Source organism: Rhipicephalus microplus, chromosome 2 (assembly GCF_043290135.1).
Source record: "Rhipicephalus microplus isolate Deutch F79 chromosome 2, USDA_Rmic, whole genome shotgun sequence".
Taxonomy (NCBI): Eukaryota; Metazoa; Arthropoda; class Arachnida; order Ixodida; family Ixodidae; genus Rhipicephalus; species Rhipicephalus microplus.
Window position 1 is genome coordinate 236,379,149 of NC_134701.1, and position 20,748 is coordinate 236,399,896.

Here is a 20,748-nt window from a genome sequence, read left to right on the forward strand (position 1 = left end):
GACACTCACGATACCGCAGCATGAGACCACTAGCTTGCGAATGGAGAGAAAAAGAAAAGTTGCGATGTCCGGATAACGTACTGATTACTTCGATAGCTCAAATGGCGGGTCGATGTCTCTATTCAAAGCGGTAAGTCTCTTGATAACGGCATCATATATAGTCTCTGGGTGCATCGCGCTAACTCGATAAGGAGGGGCTTCAGAGCGAGTCGCTCTGAGGCCCCTCGGAAAGGGGGGGGGGGGGGGTGTAATCAATTGAACTTATTATCAAAGCTTACAATAGATTTCAAGGTTTTACATAATTCGAAGTTTTACATGATCGTCGCGTCATACAGAAGCGTCATATAGGGCATTTTTTTGGAATCAGAGCTTCCATTTAGTAGTTGCTCTCAGTTGACAGTTATCTTTATGTATCCTCACCAAGACTTCCCAAAGATGTACAAAACCTTTTGTCCTGTTCCTGGATTTCTCCCATCACTCAGATTTTCAACAACGTAAGGCGAACACAACCGGGCCCTCGATGTGGTTACATGTGCGAAATATTTGTTTCAAAAACAATGTTTTTTTTTTCAGAACACCACACGACCATTCGACAACAGTGGGACTGCCAGAAACATCTTACTAACCTTCGCATTGCGTGTTTGCAAACATGTTAGGCACACGACCATCACTAACCTCTCGTAAGACACGAAAGTTTCCCGGTCCGTACTTCTCGCGAACTTCCCTAATGAAAAAAAAAAAAGATATCTTTGTACTGCTTCCTTCGCTGTTATACCGGGTGCATTCGTCTTTCACCTTTTTTTTTTTAGCAGCTAGTGTCTTTCGGGTACACTCACACACGCGACCTAACAGACAACGTAGCAACCATTCGGCCTTTGTGTTACTGTCAAGGATGGAGATAAGAGGTACACGGCCGTAAAGCGAACGGGACCGCAGTGCGGCAGCGGTCGACGCCAAGCGCGCAACAATCGCGCCATGGACTCGCCGAGGAGCTGGCTCGTGGCCGTGGGCTGCTGCTGGGTGAACGTCTTCTCGTTCACCATGATTCGATCCACAGCCGTGGTGTACGTGAGCATCATTGAGACCTTCAAGACGACGCGGGAAGAGGCCGCCTGGCCGGTGACCCTGGCGGTTACCTGCTACTTTACTGCAGGTGACAATGACATCCCCTCCTGCACCCTACGTGTAGAAGGCTTATGATGTCCCACATTTGTTTCTCTACAGTGCCCCGTACGATGCACAGTCTCCCTAATCTTTATTATTGTTCGTCAGTGGCCATTTCTTTATGTGTATCTTCGTCGTATGACTGAACTAAGTTCCAGAAAGGATGCAGGCCAGTGCATTGCCACATATTACGTGCCCTCACAACCATCCTCAGGAACTTCGTTTCCATCATGTGGTGCTCAAAAAGTCCGCCGCTGCAGACGATATATAGTTTTGGGCGGCTGTACCTGTAAGGAATCTCACTTTCTAAACACTTCCGAATTGTGTGACACCCGTAGTTGAAGCGTACATACTACACTGAGTGTTGAGAATGTTATAGCGCGGCCCGCAGTTTGGTCATTAATATAGTCGTAGGTAGCGCAACGAAACAGCCCTTCCAATTTACGAGGATAATGTTCAAACACCACCTCGTTCAAAATTAAATTTTTTTTTAACGTTTGGTCGTTGTGTCTGTAACGGATGATAAGGAAGCCGTGATATAATGTTCTTATCACATTAAAATTCTTGAGCATAGCCCCATACCTGCATAGCGAACTCAAAGCGTTTATTCCGGGCACTCACTCGCACGTTCATTTTGTGCGGGCTTCAGCTTAATAGTACTTGAACGTACAGCGCTGACAAGCAGATATATGGGGAGTCACAGAGCAGCAGCCGGGTTACTTGCTGATACTATAACAACATTGTAAGGCTCCCTTGCACGACTTAAAACCGCCACGCTGACTTATGACAACACAAATAGGAACACATCAGCAACGTTGCCTGTTGGGCGATTTGTAACACTGTGAGTTAAGACGGTATTAGTGCAAAAACTAGGTAACAGACAAACAAGAGGACGCAGACGCAGTGCATTCTTCTGAATAAAATTTATTTGTTTGGCACACACACACACACAGAAATATGTATATATATATATATATATATATATATATATATATATATATATATATATATATATATATATATATATATATATATATATATATATATATATATATATATATATATATATATATATATATATATATATGTAGGCAGGCATGGTGGTTGAGTGGCCGTAGCGTTGCATATAGTCCAGTAAATCCTCCGTGAGCGGTCACAACGTGGTTTATTTTGGCGTTTCGGCCTAGAGTCTGGCCTTCATCAGAATTAAGGTACAGTTTGATGGTGCTCAGCTTTATACAATCTCAAATCAGAGAAAAAGGAATCCCTCTGATTTGAGATTGGTATAACTCATCCCCTGATGAAGGGAGGACCCCTCCCGAAACTGTTGGGAAATAAATATATTTATCCTTGTTGACAACGCTCCCGTTGTGCCATATCCCATACCTTCACAAAGACTAACTGGCCCATTGAAATATTACTCCCACTATATATATATATATATATATATATATATATATATATATATATATATATATATATATATATATATATATATATATATATATATATATATATGCAGAAGTTTGAACAAATACGAGAAGACAAAAAAAGCAAAAGATGAGGAGTTTACCGAAAAAAGTAGATAAAACCCAAAATATGCACGCTTGGACGCGTCAGCGTCGTGCCCATACTGCCCCCGTCCCTACGCCGCATCGTAGACAAAAGCTCTTTGTCGCAAAGGTGCAGCGACGGCGTGCTTACGAATGCGTCGGCGCACCATGCGAACTCTTCAGCCACAATAATCTCGCTTTTGTCTTCTCTTTGTTTCTCTCTTATTTGGTACTTTAGTAGGCTTACCTGTGTGTTCCTCTAAAAAAAGTTAGTTGGAGGAGTGCACTGCGTCTAGATTTTATTGTTGGTCTCTTGTCTGAATGTTTGCGCTAAATGCCATCATCGCGGAACACATCGTACATATAACCTCATAATGTATGCAGCGTCTTGCTGGGAAACTTTGTGCTTGCCGACTGGCGTAAATTGTAACGCTGAAGCAAACTCACATACGAAGAAACACAAAGAATACGCGACAGGTATACATGACAAAAAGTCGACATTTTTTAGCATGAAGCGAAAGCCACGAATATTTCCGTTATGTCAGTGCGTCATTGTTATAAAGTGACATGTATAATGAAGCGATGGCAGTGTGAGGTAAAACGAACCCAAGGGTGTTTGCTTGCTGGACAAGTTGGTTCATTTCAGCACAAGTAACAGCGCACAACACTGAAGAGGACGCGAGACAAGCGTTTATGAAGGGCGCTGACATGGGAATAAACAAATGGAAGTCAGCGCTCTTCTGACTCTGTCTCTGTCGTCGTTTTCAGTTTTGCGCACTGTTACATGTGTTGAAAGCAGCACAAATGAGGTAGACAGTATCTGACTCTGTCTGCTGCAACGCCTTTATTAACTGTTAACCGGCTAGCCCAACAATAACCTTTTCCAAATACCATTCGGGGACGGCTTTAAACTCTCCCGTAGCAGAGTACCCTGTACTCTAAATCGTAACCCACTTTTTCTAATCCCCCCAATACCATGCGTGCAGTCTTTAAAGGCGAATGACAGATAATTTGACATTAAATCACCGAACGTTGTGCCTATGGAGGTTTGGCTCGGACAGAATTCATACTTTGTCACTCCCACTTCAAACAGGTAGCCCTCATAATCACGGACTTCACTTTGCGCAACACGTCCACAAAAAAGCGAAGGACTTCTGTTAACATATGATCATATGTGACCAAAGCTATAGCAATGTAGTCAGAAAGCGAAGGTACCAAACTGCAGTGACATTGCTCCCATTAATCTCGAAACCCATGATGCCGTGTAAAAGCTAAATACTGATGATAGGCAGACTGAGCTCACCGTTTAGTAGTACCAATTAACGCAGTTTCATGGTCACACGTGCTATCACGAACGAGGTGATGCAATTCATGCATAGTGCTCGATATTTCGACACACTATCGTGAAAGGCCTTCAGATGTTCTCGCGGAAATAGAAAGATAGTGGCTACCCCTCACGGAGCACTCACAGCATCAACTCTGTCGTCTCTTTGCAGCCCTGATAGCCGGCATACTCGCGAGGCGTGTGGTCGTTTGGAAGATCACCTTCACCGCGTGCCTTGTCGCTGCTATCGCGGTGTCCTTGTGCTTCTTTGCCACCGGCGTCACGTACCTTGCCCTTCTGTACGGAGTCGTTTACGGTAAATGGTTTATCTAACCAGTGTTGGTGATAAAGCGCATTCCCGCAGTGTTATCTTATCAAAAGCATAATGCGACTGCTGCTGGGTTGGGAAATATGAGTCAGGTTAGGTGGTGTTCTATCGTTGATTTTTGTAACTTAAATAACCTGGCAAAATGAACTGCATGCTTCCGTTGAAGCAGCACTCGCTCGAGAGTGGCTTTTGTGTGCGTGAAGAACTTACGAAATGGAAGTCTCTGTTCATATCTGAAGCTAAGAACAGAACCGAGTCGAGTGCTTCTGTGACGAATTGCGTTTGACACATGTTTACGTATCTCGGAACTTGTTCTGCTGTCAGGATGGAAAAGTGGTTTAAGGCGCTGCAATGAGGTTGCAGTCCGGCATTCCAGGCGTGGGTTCGAATCCCACGTCTGACATTTCTCTGTAAAATTTATTGTAATTTTTTTCTCTTTGTACCGTTTTGTAATTTTAATCATCACCAAAGCCTCTCGTGAAAGCCAAGCGAAGTAAAACCTGACGAGGCGTGGCGTGGCATGGCATGGCAAAGTCTGGTCTTCTTATTTTACTGCGACCATATGCGCGTGCGATCACGAGCGGTTTCAATAGAAGGACGCTATGAGTATTAAGATGGCACACTGCAAAAGCATGATACTGATATAACTTTTTAAAAGTGACTCGAAAAAATTGCGCAGCGCATAGTTTCAACTTTCACCTAGCCTTGAAACGTATTTTGAAAAGCACTCATTTTCTAACTTCGGCCACCATTGATAGTTGGACGAACTCGCACGAAAAACCAAGACAGTCGCGCGTTCCCATGCAGAGACCATTGTTCTCGGCTATACTCTCCCTCACAAGCTGTTTGCAGCTGGGTGGAAGCTGCGAGGCTTAAGCAAACCACATGCTTGCGCAGCAAAACGTAGTTCTGTTTGACAATGCGGGATAATTGGAAAGAGTTAAGACTTCCACGCTTGTTAAACATGTACATATGCATTTAATTATTGCATCAATAAATGGCTATAATCGTAATGACGAAACAAAATGGCTACGCCCATGCAGACACGATCGCCCACTTAGATCATACATTGACAGCACTTGCTTCTTGCCCACTGTCCTGACAGCAACACATATCCGCGTCGAGCGTAGGGTACTTAATTGGTAATTACTATGAAGTTGCCCACAGTGGAGTAATAGTGGAGGTTGCTACAGAACTTTAACGGGTGTATACTCGATATGAACCTCGAGATGTAGTTTGTAACTAAAGTTTGCGCACAAAGTCTAGTTATACAAACCATATGAGTATCATTCGGCGTTGTGAAGGACATCAATATTGTCGCTTATTGTTGTGTCTGCTTGTGTACCCGTCAGAGTTTACATGCACAATTGGCCTGAGGATATCAAGTGGTCAACCCGAAAAAGCTGTCGTTGTCTTTCACAGCTACTTCAAATGTTTTCTGCTATATTTATTTGATGTTGAAGCGACGACCCAGCAGCAGCAGCACAATAGTTCACTGATTATTATAAGCATGGTTCTATTGTACAAGCCTATGCAAACACCCAGGCTGAACTGCACGATACCTACAATGTTTCGGTGCCATTTTTTTTTGTCGTTACTTCATTCAGGACTCAGCGTAGGCCAGCTGTCTTTGTCAAGTACAGTGATCAATCAGCACTTCACCAAGTATCGAGCTGTGGCCTCTGGACTCAACATGGCCGGTTTCTCCATAGGCGGTCTCGTCTTTCCGCCCACCGTTCAGTTTTTCTTTGACGAGTTCGGTTTCCGAGGCGCATTCCTGCTCGCCGGCGGAACCATACTGAACGCAACTGCCGGCACACTGCTGCAGCGCATACCGGCGCCGAAGCAGCCTGTTCAGTCGACACAAAAAACGGCGGATGGGACTAAACACAACCTCCAGAATTCGAACGCTGTGGAGGCGGCGAACAAGTCACCAGCAACCAGCGGATCGCTGCAGAGTAAAAATGAGGTGTCATTCATACCGGAGCACAACTGGAAGAGAGGCTTGGAAAATGCAGCTTTTGAGTCGAGTGATTCCGCCGACGGAACAATATCGACGGAAAATGTGCACGCGATTACACGCAGCGCACGATGTTTGAGCGTGAACGAAAACTTCACCTGCGGACGGTATTCCCCAGCAACAAAGACGAGAGCTAGCTCGTCGGGGGATGCAGTGGTTACCGTACGAAATGTTCTTCGCGAAGGTCATGCTGCCGCCAGAGAAGACATTTGCCACGGACCTCCGACGCGTACACTTCCTGTGCAGAAGCCAGAACAAACTCTTAATGCAGAACAGTGTTCCAGCAAGCTCTCAGTAGCTTCTGCGGAACTGCCTACTACGGAAGCGGCCCATAGTATTCCTGGAGGTGCCAAGTCGGCCCTTCTGGCGGCTAAGGAACTCTTCAGTTTCCTCGCACTCGCCAAATACTACGTCGTGGTTCTGTCTAAAATGGTTATCGTCATGAACTCAATGACGTTCTCCACAGTTATCATTGACTTCGCCATGGACCACGGCATAAACCGATGGAGGGCACTCACTCTAATCTCGGCGTACACCGGGATGGACCTTACGGCACGGCTGACTTCGGGATGGATCACAGACAGGAAATTTTTATCCAGGAAGGCGTTGATGGCGTTTTGTATGACGGTCTGGGCGGCCGCTAACTTTTCCTTCGCGTTTGGCGATTCCTACGTGCTGCTCGTGATCGTGTCCGGAGTGGCGGGCTGGTGCAACGGATCAACGCTGCCACTGATCCCGGTATTGTACATGGAGGTGGTGGACATCGGTCGCTTCAGTGTTGCCTACGGACTGAGTTCTTTCTTAGTGGGCTTGACGGGACTGCCGAGGCCAGCTTTAACAGGCAAGTGCAGGTAAAGGAAGTATAATAAATGCTATTCACGGATTCGTAAGCTTAGTCTTTCTCTCAAGTTTAGGCAGCTTAATGAATATCGCGTAATTTGCATAGTGTACTTTTCTTTTAAGTTATCGATACGTTCGGATACTTGCGTGTTTGAATGCGTGTTGAAGGATACTATACTTGTGGTCGGCCCGTCACAATATCATGTTTTGGGAGAAAATGCTCATGGCTTAGTTGGTTTTTACTTTAGGACATGATTGCCGCTGAAGTGCATGAAAAACAAACAAAAAGAAACTTTGTTTTCATGTGAATACTTTTTTTGGTTGTGTCATTTAGGTGGCAATTACGTCACAATAAATAGCATGCGTTTTGTTGGGTTCTGTGCAACTGACTGCCACTTCGCAACAGTTTACGTAGTTCAGTGCTCTTTCATCGGCTCAAAAGTTTATTAGTTGTGAGTGTAAACCCCATAATCCGTAGCTGTGACAGTTTTGAATTATCGGGCACACGTTGCTATTGAAAGAGGAAATGTAAATTTCCGGCCTTTCAAGTTGCCTCATCGGAAATCAGTCGAATGCGCTATACCGCACAAGTTGAAGTGAATGTATCTTGCCCGACAATCAAGCGTTATGCTATCAGTTTCCCTAAATTTGTGCGCTTAATGACCGCTTCTACGGTATATGCTCAGTACGGCGAAGCACCATGTTCTCATTAACGCTTGTGTCTTTATCGCAAGTTTCCCTTTCCTTTTTTCTTCCATTCACTCACCCCCGATATGTATTTTGGTTTTGTTGTACTGCGCAGGCTACTTCAGAGACAACCTGGGAAACTATTCGGGCCTTTTTCTTCTGACCGGAACGTGCAGCACGCTGTCGGCGTTGCGATGGACTTACGTGGCCTTGCAAGAAAAGTGTTGCAGAAGCCGAAGACAGAAAGAATAAAACGCGTACAGAACCTGAGTGTGCTCCCACTAGAAGTCGTCTTCATGTGCACGCTGTCGCCATCGTCCACTCTCAGAACATGACGAACCGATTGCATGTGACAACTCGAAAAAATAAATACGTATGTTTCGCACATGATACAGGGTTTTTGGGGCGACCGTGTGCGGTCGCGCAATGTCCGACCATTGTTGTCGAGGCTCGCCTCGCCGTGGCCCATAGTAGAAGCGCAAGTGCGAAAAATCCGTGCGCAATACCATCTACCATAGAGTTTCCCACAATACTTACTAGAGGGAACTCTGGCGCTAGTGTCTATGGGAGCTGCAACGCACGGCGCTTCAGCGAGCATGGGAATGATGGGTAGTACACACGTTTGTCTAAGCTTCGTACTTCTGGCCTGCCTTTGGCTCCGTGTGTGTTCGTGTGGCTTGGAGCTGTTTTCTTACGAAACAAGTATTAGCAAATGCTCAGCGGTTGCGCTTCACCATTTTATTTTTTTAGACTTACTTTCCAAATTGGCTTACGAAGTTCAAAAGCATTCAATCTTTCTTTAAAAACAAAACCGAAACACAGCAATAAACGAAACCGCAAGTACGATTCGCCGCCCGCAAGTACGAAAACTAGGCAAATGTGTGTACTACCCATCGTTCCCATAGTCGCTGAACGATCGCAGTGCCAGAGTGCCCTGTAGTTAATTTTGAGAAACTCTATGCCATCTACAGAGCGTACACAGCGCGCACACGTTTTTTTTTAAAATAGCGCCATCTCCCGGGAAAGGAAACCATGTGTGGATGTGAAGCAGCGGGCGCTAACGCTTACACATACGGTGTTGACGCTGGCGCTCGCTGCGGCGTTGCGCAGGAGAAAAACCTGCGGAGACGCGAAGTACGCAGTTATGGACCGGTGTTTACCACTGGAACATGCCACTCGCTGCTAATGAGAAATGAGAGGCAGACGACTCCCATTGGACACAGAGACCCGCAGTACGCTTTTAGTTATCGCGTACACTGCGAGTGTTTATTGTTCAACAACGCACAGCAGAAATCTCCCACCAGCACTACCTTGGAGGTCAAGATCCGTGTAATGGCTAGTGAATAGTTGTGCAGCGTGAGCAGTCGGCTTTTAGATGCGGAGCACCTTATACTCGCGCCTTGTAGTGCGCTGTCCGCGCCGTCCGCGCCGTCCGCACCGCTTCTCGAACATTCGACAGCTGACGCGCGCGCATGCGCCGTCGCGCCGTCGCCCACTCTTCCACCATCTGTGCATCCCTTCCTCCTCTACACACCGCGCGCGCTTCACTCCTCCACCATCTGTGCACCCTTCCTCCTCTACACACCGCGTTCGACATCTACAATTCTCCTGATTCTCCAGTGGACGCGCATGTGGCGTCGCGCTTCGAGAACATTCAACAGCTGACAGTGCATGCGCCGTCGTGCTGTATATATACTCAAGGTCGGCGCTCGCTCGCTCAGTTGCCGCTCGTCGGTTGGTTTGTACGGCGCGTCGACGTCCAAGGTCGCGGTGAAATGAATTCCAACGAATCCACAAACACAATGATCGACGTCCCTTCGACCAGCGCCGCCCTTTCGCATACGTGTGTACGTGTTCACTCATTTAACACCCCCTCCTACAACCACGTTAACCAATTTAGCCATCGACCCAAGTAAGTCGCAATTTAACACCCCATTTCACAACCACGTTAACCAATTTAGCCATCGACCCAAGTAAGTCGCACTTTAACACCCCGTTAACCGATTATATGGTCCGCATCCTCCTCAGTGTTACCCCGAGGGAAGCTGCGGGCAATTTTTTTTTCAATCAAGAAACTCGCCTGCAAACACTGCCTGCGTCGGGTTGCGAGGCGAGAGAGTGGGGAACGTAGAGAAGGAGAGAGATGGGGCGCGGTGCGCGTGCGCTGTAGGCGTGGTTACGTGCACATCAGATTGAGCTCGACCCTAAGCTGCTTCGCATCTAATAAAAGACCCCAACGCTGTAAAGAACACCGAGATTTAGCCACCCATTAATCAGAGCATATGAAAGAGCTAAAAGTGAGCAAGAAAAAAAAATTGCCCGCAGCTTCCCTCGGGGGAACACTGAGGAGGATGCGGAGCATATAATTGGTTAACGGGGTGTTAAAGTGCGACTTACTTGGGTCGATGGCTAAATTGGTTAACGTGGTTGTGAAATGGGGTGTTAAATTGCGACATACTTGGGTCGATGGCTAAATTGGTTAACGTGGTTGTAGGAGGGGGTGTTAAATGAGTGAACACGTACACACGTATGCGAAAGGGCGGCGCTGGTCGAAGGGACGTCGATCATTGTGTTTGTGGATTCGTTGGAATTCATTTCACCGCGACCTTGGACGTCGACGCGCCGTACAAACCAACCGACGAGCGGCAACTGAGCGAGCGAGCGCCGACCTTGAGTATATATGCAGCGCGACGGCGCATGCACTGTCAGCTGTTGAATGTTCTCGAAGCGCGACGCCACATGCGCGTCCACTGGAGAATCAGGAGAATTGTAGATGTCGAACGCGGTGTGTAGAGGAGGAAGGGTGCACAGATGGTGGAGGAGTGAAGCGCGCGCGGTGTGTAGAGGAGGAAGGGATGCGCAGATGGTGGAAGAGTGGGCGACGGCGCGACGGCGCATGCGCGCGCGTCAGCTGTCGAATGTTTGAGAAGCGGTGCGGACGGCGCGGACGGCGCGGACGGCGCACTACAAGGCGCGAGTATAAGATGCTTCCGCATCTAACAGAAGAATAAAGGCTCTTAACCAGAACAAAATAGACAGTCACAACACCATAACAGTGACAAAGCGGCAACGTCAACAACATCTGAACAAACCAAAACATCTGTGAACAACAAAAAAGTTATCAAAATGTTGTTAACTAGAACGAACAAAATAAAAGGCCACAACTTCGTGAAAACATCAAAATTCAACTACCCATCAATCAAAGCGAATGACAGAACAGAAGATTAACAAGAACAAAATAAGAGGTTGTTAACCAGAACAAAAAAAGAAGGCCATATTTATTCAATTGATACACACTGCTTCGTCCCTTCGTCAGAGTTTATGCCCTAAATCTACAGCTTTTTTTCGTGTTTTCGTTCACGTGAACTTTGTGTGACCTGTAAATGAGAGACTCTTTCGGAACAGAAGGAGACAGTGGTCATGGCCGAGCAAACCAAAACATCGTGTTGATTTATTCAATTGTTTTTACATCGACGATATCGCCAGCCGGAACAAATAGGCCACGAATGACGCGCTAAAACAGTCTTACACAATATTCCAATACACTCAATCAACATAAGGACAAACACAAGGTAACTAGAAGGCAGCATTGGCTTTAGCGTCGCCAACTCACCACGAGAGGCCTACGGGAGACAAACCATGGTGCCGCCCCCATGGAACCATGAACCCACCGCTGTACACGACCATTCGTGCCAAAAATACTTCCGAATCTTTTCTGTGTGGCCACCTAGAGTCGCCGCAGGGTGGCACTGTTAGCGCTCCCGCACCAACCATGATGATGATGAATGATAGTGAACACGACCGAGTGCTGCGCCACCTACCACTTTGCGGCTGTTCAACCTAAATACGACCTGTTTGCGAGACACGTGTGCGTCACGAGGCGCAAATGACATTACAGGGAGTAATATCACGCCCACAACTTCAAGGTGTGCATATTGTTTCTCCCGATATTTTTTGTTTCGCTTTAGACGCACTGTGTTCATTTATTGATTCAATGTACCTGTGAGTTTATGGAAAATTCGCACTCGAAACAATTCAACTATTGGTATGGCTGGCTCTAATATAGTCTATACCTTCCCGTATGCATGCAACTGTGAAACAACAAGAATAAATGTATTTCCTTGTCTATACAGTTGTATGTAAAAACGACTAAAACCCACTTGCATTACTGTTGATGATAATGTTAATTAAAGAAACCTTACTACATGCAAAACACAACAATGTGTTTTTTAGCATATGATTCTTGCATCAAACACCCAATATGCATGCACGTCAAGAAATCTACACATCACATCAAATTATTCTAAAGCGATGCGCATATGAATGCGCACGTCTTTTAAGCGGGCTATAAGTACTGCACGAGTATTTCCGTAACTGCTACATACATACATACATACATACATACATACATACATACATACATACATACATACATACATACATACATACATACATACATACATACATACATACATACATACATACATACATACATGCATACATACATACATACATACATACATACATACATACATACATACATACATACATACATACATACATACATACATACATACATACATACATACATACATACATACATATTCATATATATTCAAGAAGTAACATTAACACTTTTCCAGGAGCAACACAGTAGGAAGAAAGATAATACAATAATATCTGGCATTTCACGTGCCAAAACCACGATATAATGATGACAGACATCGTGGTCGAGGGCTCTGAAAATTTTGACCATCTGGTGCTTTTTAACGTGAACCGACATCGCAATAGTGCACGGGCCTCTGCCATTTCACCTCCATAGAAATGCGACCCTCACGGTTGGGGAGGAGTAAATACAGCTGTACTTCTATATTGTAGGAAGCGCTTGATACAAAGAGCACTACAAGCCTCCGAGAGCATTTCGCCAGCCAAGGTGCTATAAAGAGCGCCCTGATATGCAAACTGGAGCAGGGGCTGTTTCCAGGACGAGCGGTTGAGATCACGCGTGACAAGTAGTGTAACCTGTTTTTTTTTTTTTTTTTGTCGGCTAATATACGACATTATCTTGCAAAGGACAGTTGGCGTGGGGTCATGATTTAAACGCAAGCGTTTGTTACATTACAGTTAAGATGGCGAAATTGCAAAATGCCTGCAATAGCCACTTATCTAGAATTGTGCCTCTACATCCTGTATCGCAAGGTTTTACGAGCGGCGTCACACTTGGATGTGAATTGCTTAATGCGCGATCTTTTCGTACAGCAGTGCATCCTCTTTCCGGTGCACTGCGTGAAACTCATTGTGCTTTGTTGGGCTATGAAAACCGTGTTTTCATTATTTTATTTGTATACTACTATCTGTATACTAAAAGGTTTTGTTTTGATTCTATCGATGAAGAACCAATCAAACGATAAACTGCTACTTGTACGTGAAGAGCTGGATATAGTTGGACATTGTGAGCCTTCTCGGGTCCGTACTTATTAACAATGCCTACTTTCTTTCGGAATGCTACAAAGAGTGCAAGTTGTCATAAGGAACGGTGGTTGGATGGAAGAGCCTTATTTGTAGTCTTGAGAAACACGACTAGCGGGCAGTGGGCTTCTCCCACGTTGCGACGGGCAGGCTAAGCCTCACCGCCGCATCGCGCGCTCCTACCAAAAAAAAAATTTATATGTGTGGGTAATTCCAATTGTCCAATCAAACCGAAGCGGATAATTCCAGTCTTACAGTCAAGCTTCCTATCAAACTTAAGCAATTTTCAAAAGCATAAATGTACTTGGTAGCAAGATTGTAGAGGTGGCCCACATTGCTCGCTCGAGGGGGAAAGGTGCGTCCACCACTGTGGAGCTGTGGCCATGGGGCTTGGCTGCAGAACACAAAGTGCGGGTCCGATACCGGCCGTGGTGGTCGCATTACGATAAAGGCGGAATGGTTGAGACCCGTGGTCCCCTCCATTTTTTTTCTTTCTGGGAGAAATAGAGATATCACCACCAGAAACACCGGAAATTTCGACCACCTGTAGGTTCTTTAACGTTCACCCAAATTTGAACACATGAGCCTACAGAGTTTTCGCCTCTATCGGAAATTCAGCCGCCGCAGCGGGGATTCAATTCCGCAAACATGCGGTATGGTTCTGTGAATACGGCATGTATGCATAGTCTTAAATCTGAATCACGGAGAGGTCCTTTCGAAGAGGCATCCAAGCAAGCAAGCCACAGAAGTCTGGTCACTCAGATTACATATCAAGGTGCACTTTTTCTTTATGATGCCTTTTCCCTACTAGTCATTAATTTGACTTTTCACAGTCGCTGCACCGGAAAACGTCAGGAGCCATTAAACCATAAAAAACGTGCCACGTGATTTCAAGCGTGAGAGATTAGGTATAACAGAACTTCCACAAGCGCATTTGGCAGCCTGTCTTCTACATTTCACCCAAGAATTTTTTTTAGGCAACACCCACAGGCGTACAGCACGACGAAAAAGTCTGTATACGGATCGTGGTATAGCGAAGACCATGCACGCTCTTAAAAACCGCATTGGCACACGCGCGCACGACCTTTCCAAAGTATGAATCATTCTATGTTTGTCTATTTTTTTGGACATCTGGCCGAAGGGTGTCAGCAACCAATGTGAAATACATATATTACAAACAGATCCGAAGGACACGCGCCATTAGACACTAAGGAAGCAACAAGCAACAGCATAAGACGTCTCGCCTATCTCGCTAAAGGACTTGCGAGGAAAAAACAAAAAGGATTCTCTACACGCCCATAACAAGGGGAAGCGGTCGCGGCGGCCCTCGCCCGCTATCAGAAGGGAGTGCGACTGAGGGGGATAAAAAAATAGCCTCTCAGGGCCTCCTCTGGTGAACGCTGTCGAGTCTCGTACGCGAAACACTTCGATAACGATGGACTCGAAGAGAAGCTGGGTCGTGGCTGGCGCATGCTTCTGGACCAACGTGTTCGCCTACCCGCTTCTCGGTGCTGCCGGCGTGGTGTACGTCAACATTCTAAACACATTCCACGTGACCCGGGAGGAAGCCTCGTGGCCTGTCAGCCTCACTTCAACGTTCTACCTACTCGCAGGTGAGAACATGAACTGTACCCGAGAAGTAAGAGCAAACTATCGATTCGTGTGCTCCGCCAATATTGCGCGCGGGTGAGCGCTTTATCGACTCGCTAATGACGGACGAGTGGGGAGAGTGAAATGTGCGTCAACCTAGGAAATTCTTGTTTCGATTCACCGTTTGCGTGACATACGTCAGAGCAAGAGAAGTTTGCATAGATGTCATCTCACCCCATTGCTGAAGCAAACCACCTAGATACAGTTAGCTTTGACTGTCACTCTTCGATCGGAATCAGGATCGCTACTTTGCAAACAAAGCAAGGAGGAGTACGCCAAGCAACCTATGCCAACCTGATGCAAAAGAAACAGAGAAAGAATATAAATTGAGAAGGGCTATGCACAAAAGTATCAACTACCCTCCAAGAGCGGCCCGAAAGTGAATGTGGCAGAGTGCGGAAAGCTGGGCTTGCTGGTTGTACAGCGATGTTCGTAGGGTGAAGCACGATGGGGTGAACACGGCTCAGCACGACCGCGCTCTGCAGTGCACCCAGCACGGCTACGCATCGGAAGTATAAACAGCACAGAAAGGCGCTGCTCTTGCTTTACCGCAGCAAATCAAGAGCATCACGCTTTAGCGCTTCATGTAGGCTCCCTATACAGCCAACGTTCCAGCAGACAACGCGATGTAGTAGTTTCTGTGGGTTTCTGCGTACCTGCGTCACTTCAATGTGCGGCCGCGCTGGATGCGCTTCTGCTCCTCAGAGAGCGACCCCGCTGAGCCCCGTTCAACCTAAGAGTGGACGGTACGGTACTTGTTTCAAAGAACAGCATGAAAAACCGTGGCACCCATATATGAAAGGAACGCACACGGAGTTCACACAAAATCACTTTTCTCATGATACCGAGTCATGCTATAGATAACAACAACGCAAAAGGAAAGACAGATTACGAAAACCGTTTACTTAAGTAATCCACTTCCTTAGGCGATTATGCAACGGACGGGGGGCTGCCACAGTTGTCACCCAAGTGCGCAATCTGATGAGCTTACTCACCACCGCACATTTCCCAAATGCAGGTGAGCGCATGGATGAGCTAAAGAGAATGGCGAACCAACCACCGCGTGCACGTTTGACGCTATTGTCCCGCTCCCTTGTCCTATCGTTAGCGCAATGACCCGTCTGATCCACACAAAATTTCCCGCATGCATGGAGTGAAATCTGGTACTACACGCTTTCGAAGCAATTTATAAACCTAATTCTATGCTTCCGGCAGACTTGCTCTCGATTGATTGGTTGGATCGCCATGTCAACCAGCAAATGTTTTATTCCGAGGGACAGAAAGCGCCACTTAAATGCTCGCTTTTTACTCGCTTCTCATCAACTGATGTGATACTTTGTTTATATATGGAAGGAACCCCCCCTCCTCTTTTTTTTGTCGTTTTCAGGTACATGATTTTCTTTCTTACTTATACTGTAATTATCGAGAATTGGCAGTATATACGTGCACTTTTTTTTCGGCTCTTCTGCTTTATAAGCTGTTCTCTCTTACTGTGTGGCAAAAAAAGGAAACGCTGGGTTATTAATCAGTCGCTTCCTGATTTGTTTCTCTACATAGCTGAGTTCAGTTCTCTTTAGCCTGTACAGGGTTGCCAAGTAGGTTTAGATTGGTTAACCTTCGTGTCCTCTTCTCAAAGATGTTTTTTTTTTCAAAGCTTAAGTATGAAAGCTCAATAAATAAAACAAAAGAAGAAAAAAGAAACGCAAGAAACTATGTGGGCTCAAACGCATGCAGCCGTGTACACTGCGTCTTCCCTCCTTTCTTTCTTTCTTTCTTTCCTTCCTTCCTTCCTTCCTTGTTTCTTTCTTTATTTATTTCTTCATTTATTTATTTATTTATATTATATTGAGTAGACGAGCTGAAAGGACACCCTTTAATTCATCTAATCAACTTCGAACTTGTGATTATTGATTCACTTCCCTAACTATGAGAATTTTTAAAATTATCTCACTCCAACAGAGTAAAAATGCGCAGGCCTTCTGGGAGGAATCCTGAACAAGTACATCTCCATCCAGGTCATCCTTGTGGTTTCCTGTACACTCAGCGCTCTGCTAGTTTCAGCCTGCTACTTCACCACGGGCCTCTGGTATCTAATCTTTGTACTGGGTGTCTTGCACGGTAAGCATAGTGTCCGATGTTAAACTTAGTATTGTTATAAGAGTGCTGCTGAATATAAATTGTGCTGCACGAATTTCATGACCTTAAATGTGTGCCTATGCGCAAACCACCTCACCAAAAGCGACAAAACGTCATGACGGGGTAGTGAATCGCAGGCCATAGCTGCCCGCTATACATACATTTTTCACCAGCTTTATCCTTCAATGATTCATAGTGATATGTCACTGCACTACCATTAATAAGCTGGTACACCAATTCCGACCAGATTATATCACCATGTTATGCCAACCGTTTCATGCTCATGTTTCAAGTAATGCTGCGTGAGCACTCGACTATAGTTCTTTATATTTATTGTGCCTTTCGCCTGAAATTGCGACAAGCATGACAGGTCGTCAGCCGGGTAAACATCTCCAGCTATCGTTGAACATAACGCCTCTTTCTCTTCATGGTTTAATGAGTGGTTTCTCTTTGAACAGGAATATTCGTAGGTGGCATCCGGCTGAACGTGGTGGCTATCAACAAGCACTTCGTTAAACACTTAGCCAGTGCGTCTGGGCTTAACATGGCCGGTCTGTCCGTGGGAGGATTCGTCCTCCCTCCACTGCTTCAGCTTCTGTTCGACCAGTACGGCTTCAGGGGAGCGCTACTCATATGCGGAGGTATATCTCTCAACGCAGTCCCAGCGGCTATGCTTTGCGGTGACCCGGACAAACCGAAGCCATCGTCACTGTTTACAGCCGAACACAAGCGAGTGAATAAAGAAGATGGTTTCGGAGAGGAGAAAGTTCCGGAAGAGCAGGTCATTACCACTGACTCGAGCGCTACTGTTTACCAGTGTGATAAAGTGGACGTGCTGCCTGACAAACCATTGAAGGAGGATTCAGGGTACGAGTTACTTTCACCGGTACTGCCAAAGAAAAGCACTTCTAAATATGTATCAAACCTAAAAGGGTTTCCAACGAGAGACTCGGAAAAGAATACACCACTTAAGGTCATCGCATCGACCAGACGTCGGACTCTTGGCTATGATAGGGCAGCAGCGACAGATCATAACTACGGATTCATTTTGAGCCCCCACTTTTACCTCGTGACGCTTACTCACCTCGTTGTCTTCACCAACATGGTAACGTGCCTCACTGTGATAATCGACTTTGCTGTCGACTGTGGTGTCCCCAAGTGGAATTCCGTGCTCCTGGTGCCAGCGTACTCTATCGCAGACGTTGTGGCGCGCCTTAGCTCTGGCTGGGTGACGGACAAGGGATACCTGTCCAGGAGCGGCTGGACCGCGTTGTGCTTGTTCTGCTGGGCTGCAGCGTTGGCCTTGATGCCGGTAGCGCGTTCCTTCGGTTCGTTGTTTGTGTGCGTTGTCGTGTCCGGTTTGTGCAACGGTTCAACTTTGGCCTTAGTTCCAGTTCTCTACGCGGAAGTTACCGATGCGCGTCGCTACCCTCTGTGTTTCGGGGCAGGGTCGAGCTTGGTCGGCCTCGCCAACCTCCTGCGACCACTGTTGATAGGTAAGAGCCTTGGTACACTTGTTAGATGCCGTGGTTTAAATGAACCTATTAATTACTGTCACCATGAGAATTAGTAGATTCCTTCAAGCTACTTATGAGCGTTCGCGTCGTAATGGCTGTAGGCTCCCACATCGAGAAAATTGCAACATGGCCCTTGTTATGCAAGGCTACCATGGCTTATTTCAAAAACTCGAGCACTGAAAGAAGCGGAACTCGCTTGACAAGTGAAGAGGCCAGTTCAGCATGTTTGTGCGAAACTTCTAAGTATGCCAGCTCGCTAAACAAACAAGAAAGAAACGAGTGGACCAAGGATGCACATAGAACCCGAAAATACACTGACTTCTTCAGGTAGTTGCTTGGTGTGAGAACCAAAAGAAAGGTCCCGAGTATGGCATAGTCTGGCAGCGATGTGTTCTTCTAAGGTTTAAAATCGATGCGAGCATGCGTAAGCTCTCTGTTAAACAAGCTTATGCTAGACATGCTTTGGCAGCATGGACTGCTTTTGATATGAAAGGCAGCAGCGGCGAGAGGCCGACCACCTACGAGAATGCTAGTTCTGAAGCATGCAATGTCATTAATTCGAAAAAATTTCCCAGAAAATGCAGCTGTCAGCATATAAACTGTCCACTTATCCTGGATAATTACGCTGACTGCTGTGGTTTGGCGAATATACTATCTGCCCTGTATATTAGCATCACCATGCGTTGCAGTCCCTAGAAAGAGCTAGTTTGGCATAGCAAAAGCTTTGTGAAGTCAAGTGTTTATGAAATCTTCAGTACAGCTCAGTTGTTCGCAAAATATGTGCCTGACGACCTTTATAGCTAATGTAACCACATTATCATAAAAAAGCTAGTACACTAGATGTAAACATTAAAGACGCTGTGCAATAATACTCGGAAGTGTGTGTGACCTCAAGGCAACTTCTTTTCCCCTGACGCCCCTATATATTTTTTGTGTGTTTTATTGCAGGTCACTTCCGTGATCACATCGGGGGCTATGGAGGCCTGTTTTACTTGTATGCCAGCTGCACATGCGTGATGCTATTCTTTTGGTTATTGCACACAGCCCGGAATCGTTACCAAACTCAAAAAAGTGTATTTGTAGATCGTCACTAAAGTATTTCACTCTTACCTATATAAAGAGATGCAACGATGCAAACAGGCACAGGGAAGGCTAAAACGAATTTATGCCCATGCCTGTGGCCAGGATAATAAATTATGTGTTGTGCTATGTGGCCTGTTCATAAATGTGACATCTAAAAGCGATCACATAAATATAGCAACAAAACCATTCAATTTTGCCTATCAAAAGTTGTCCACAGACCCATAGGACTTTCATCTGCACTCTTAAGCATTGAATTTGTAAAACAGCTTGTACTTACGTGGTATAGCTGTGGTTTAAGCGCACGAAGAAAGACACAAATGGACACGGGACTAGAGCTTATCTCACCACTACAATATTTATTTAAAAGTGGAGAGTGTGAATGCACCAAATAAAGATCATGGCATGTGTGAAGGCAAAAGGACAACCATGGCAACACGAGAACAGTCAGTTAACAAAAGCAAAAAGATTATCTGGAAACATAATCTAGAAAGGCAAACTTTTTTGCATTCTTCATTCTTCAATAAAGTTTTAGTTGCGTATAAACGCTTGTTATGTGTTCTTTTGTGTCTTTCTCCGTGCGCTTAGACCCCAGCTATACCATGCATGTCAACCAACAATCCCAAGTGTCGATTCTTTTGGCTTGTAGCAAAAGAAAAAAAATCACCTCCATATCCCCAAAAAGAATGATGTCAGATGAGCTTGCCCGGAGGTGCAAGGTACGTTTCTTGACAAAACCATTTCTGTAGAAAGCGCATCATGTGTACGTCGAAGGCAGAGTTGTCGGGCACATTCCACGGCCCACTCTGCACACCATTGGCCACGCCGATCGGCACACTTTAACCACCTGCCCCTTTTATACCATTCTGGCCGCTGCCGTGAGTCAAATGCCTGACGCTCATAAATGGCAGACGTGAAGCTATCAGGCGTTATTGAACGGGGTTGAGAACTTGAGAGCAGGCAGATGAGGGTGCTTGGCG

At 45.9% G+C, this 20,748-nt stretch overlaps 2 protein-coding genes across 3 annotated transcripts in view; one reads left to right on the plus strand and one right to left on the minus strand.

Annotated features, from left to right (window-relative positions):
- LOC119169507 (vascular endothelial growth factor receptor 1) overlaps positions 1-20,748 on the minus strand; it is a 154,116-nt gene that overhangs the window by 57,958 nt on the left and 75,410 nt on the right. The gene's annotated exons all lie outside the window — the stretch shown is intronic.
- LOC119170246 (uncharacterized) lies at positions 264-19,897 on the plus strand. Its single transcript, XM_075882756.1, has 8 exons — positions 264-1,153; positions 4,214-4,357; positions 5,977-7,240; positions 8,032-8,246; positions 14,768-14,998; positions 17,010-17,153; positions 17,630-18,667; positions 19,637-19,897. The coding sequence occupies exons 1-8, from the start codon at positions 976-978 to the stop codon at positions 19,780-19,782; spliced, it is 3,360 nt and encodes a 1,119-aa protein (XP_075738871.1). The 5' UTR covers positions 264-975; the 3' UTR covers positions 19,783-19,897.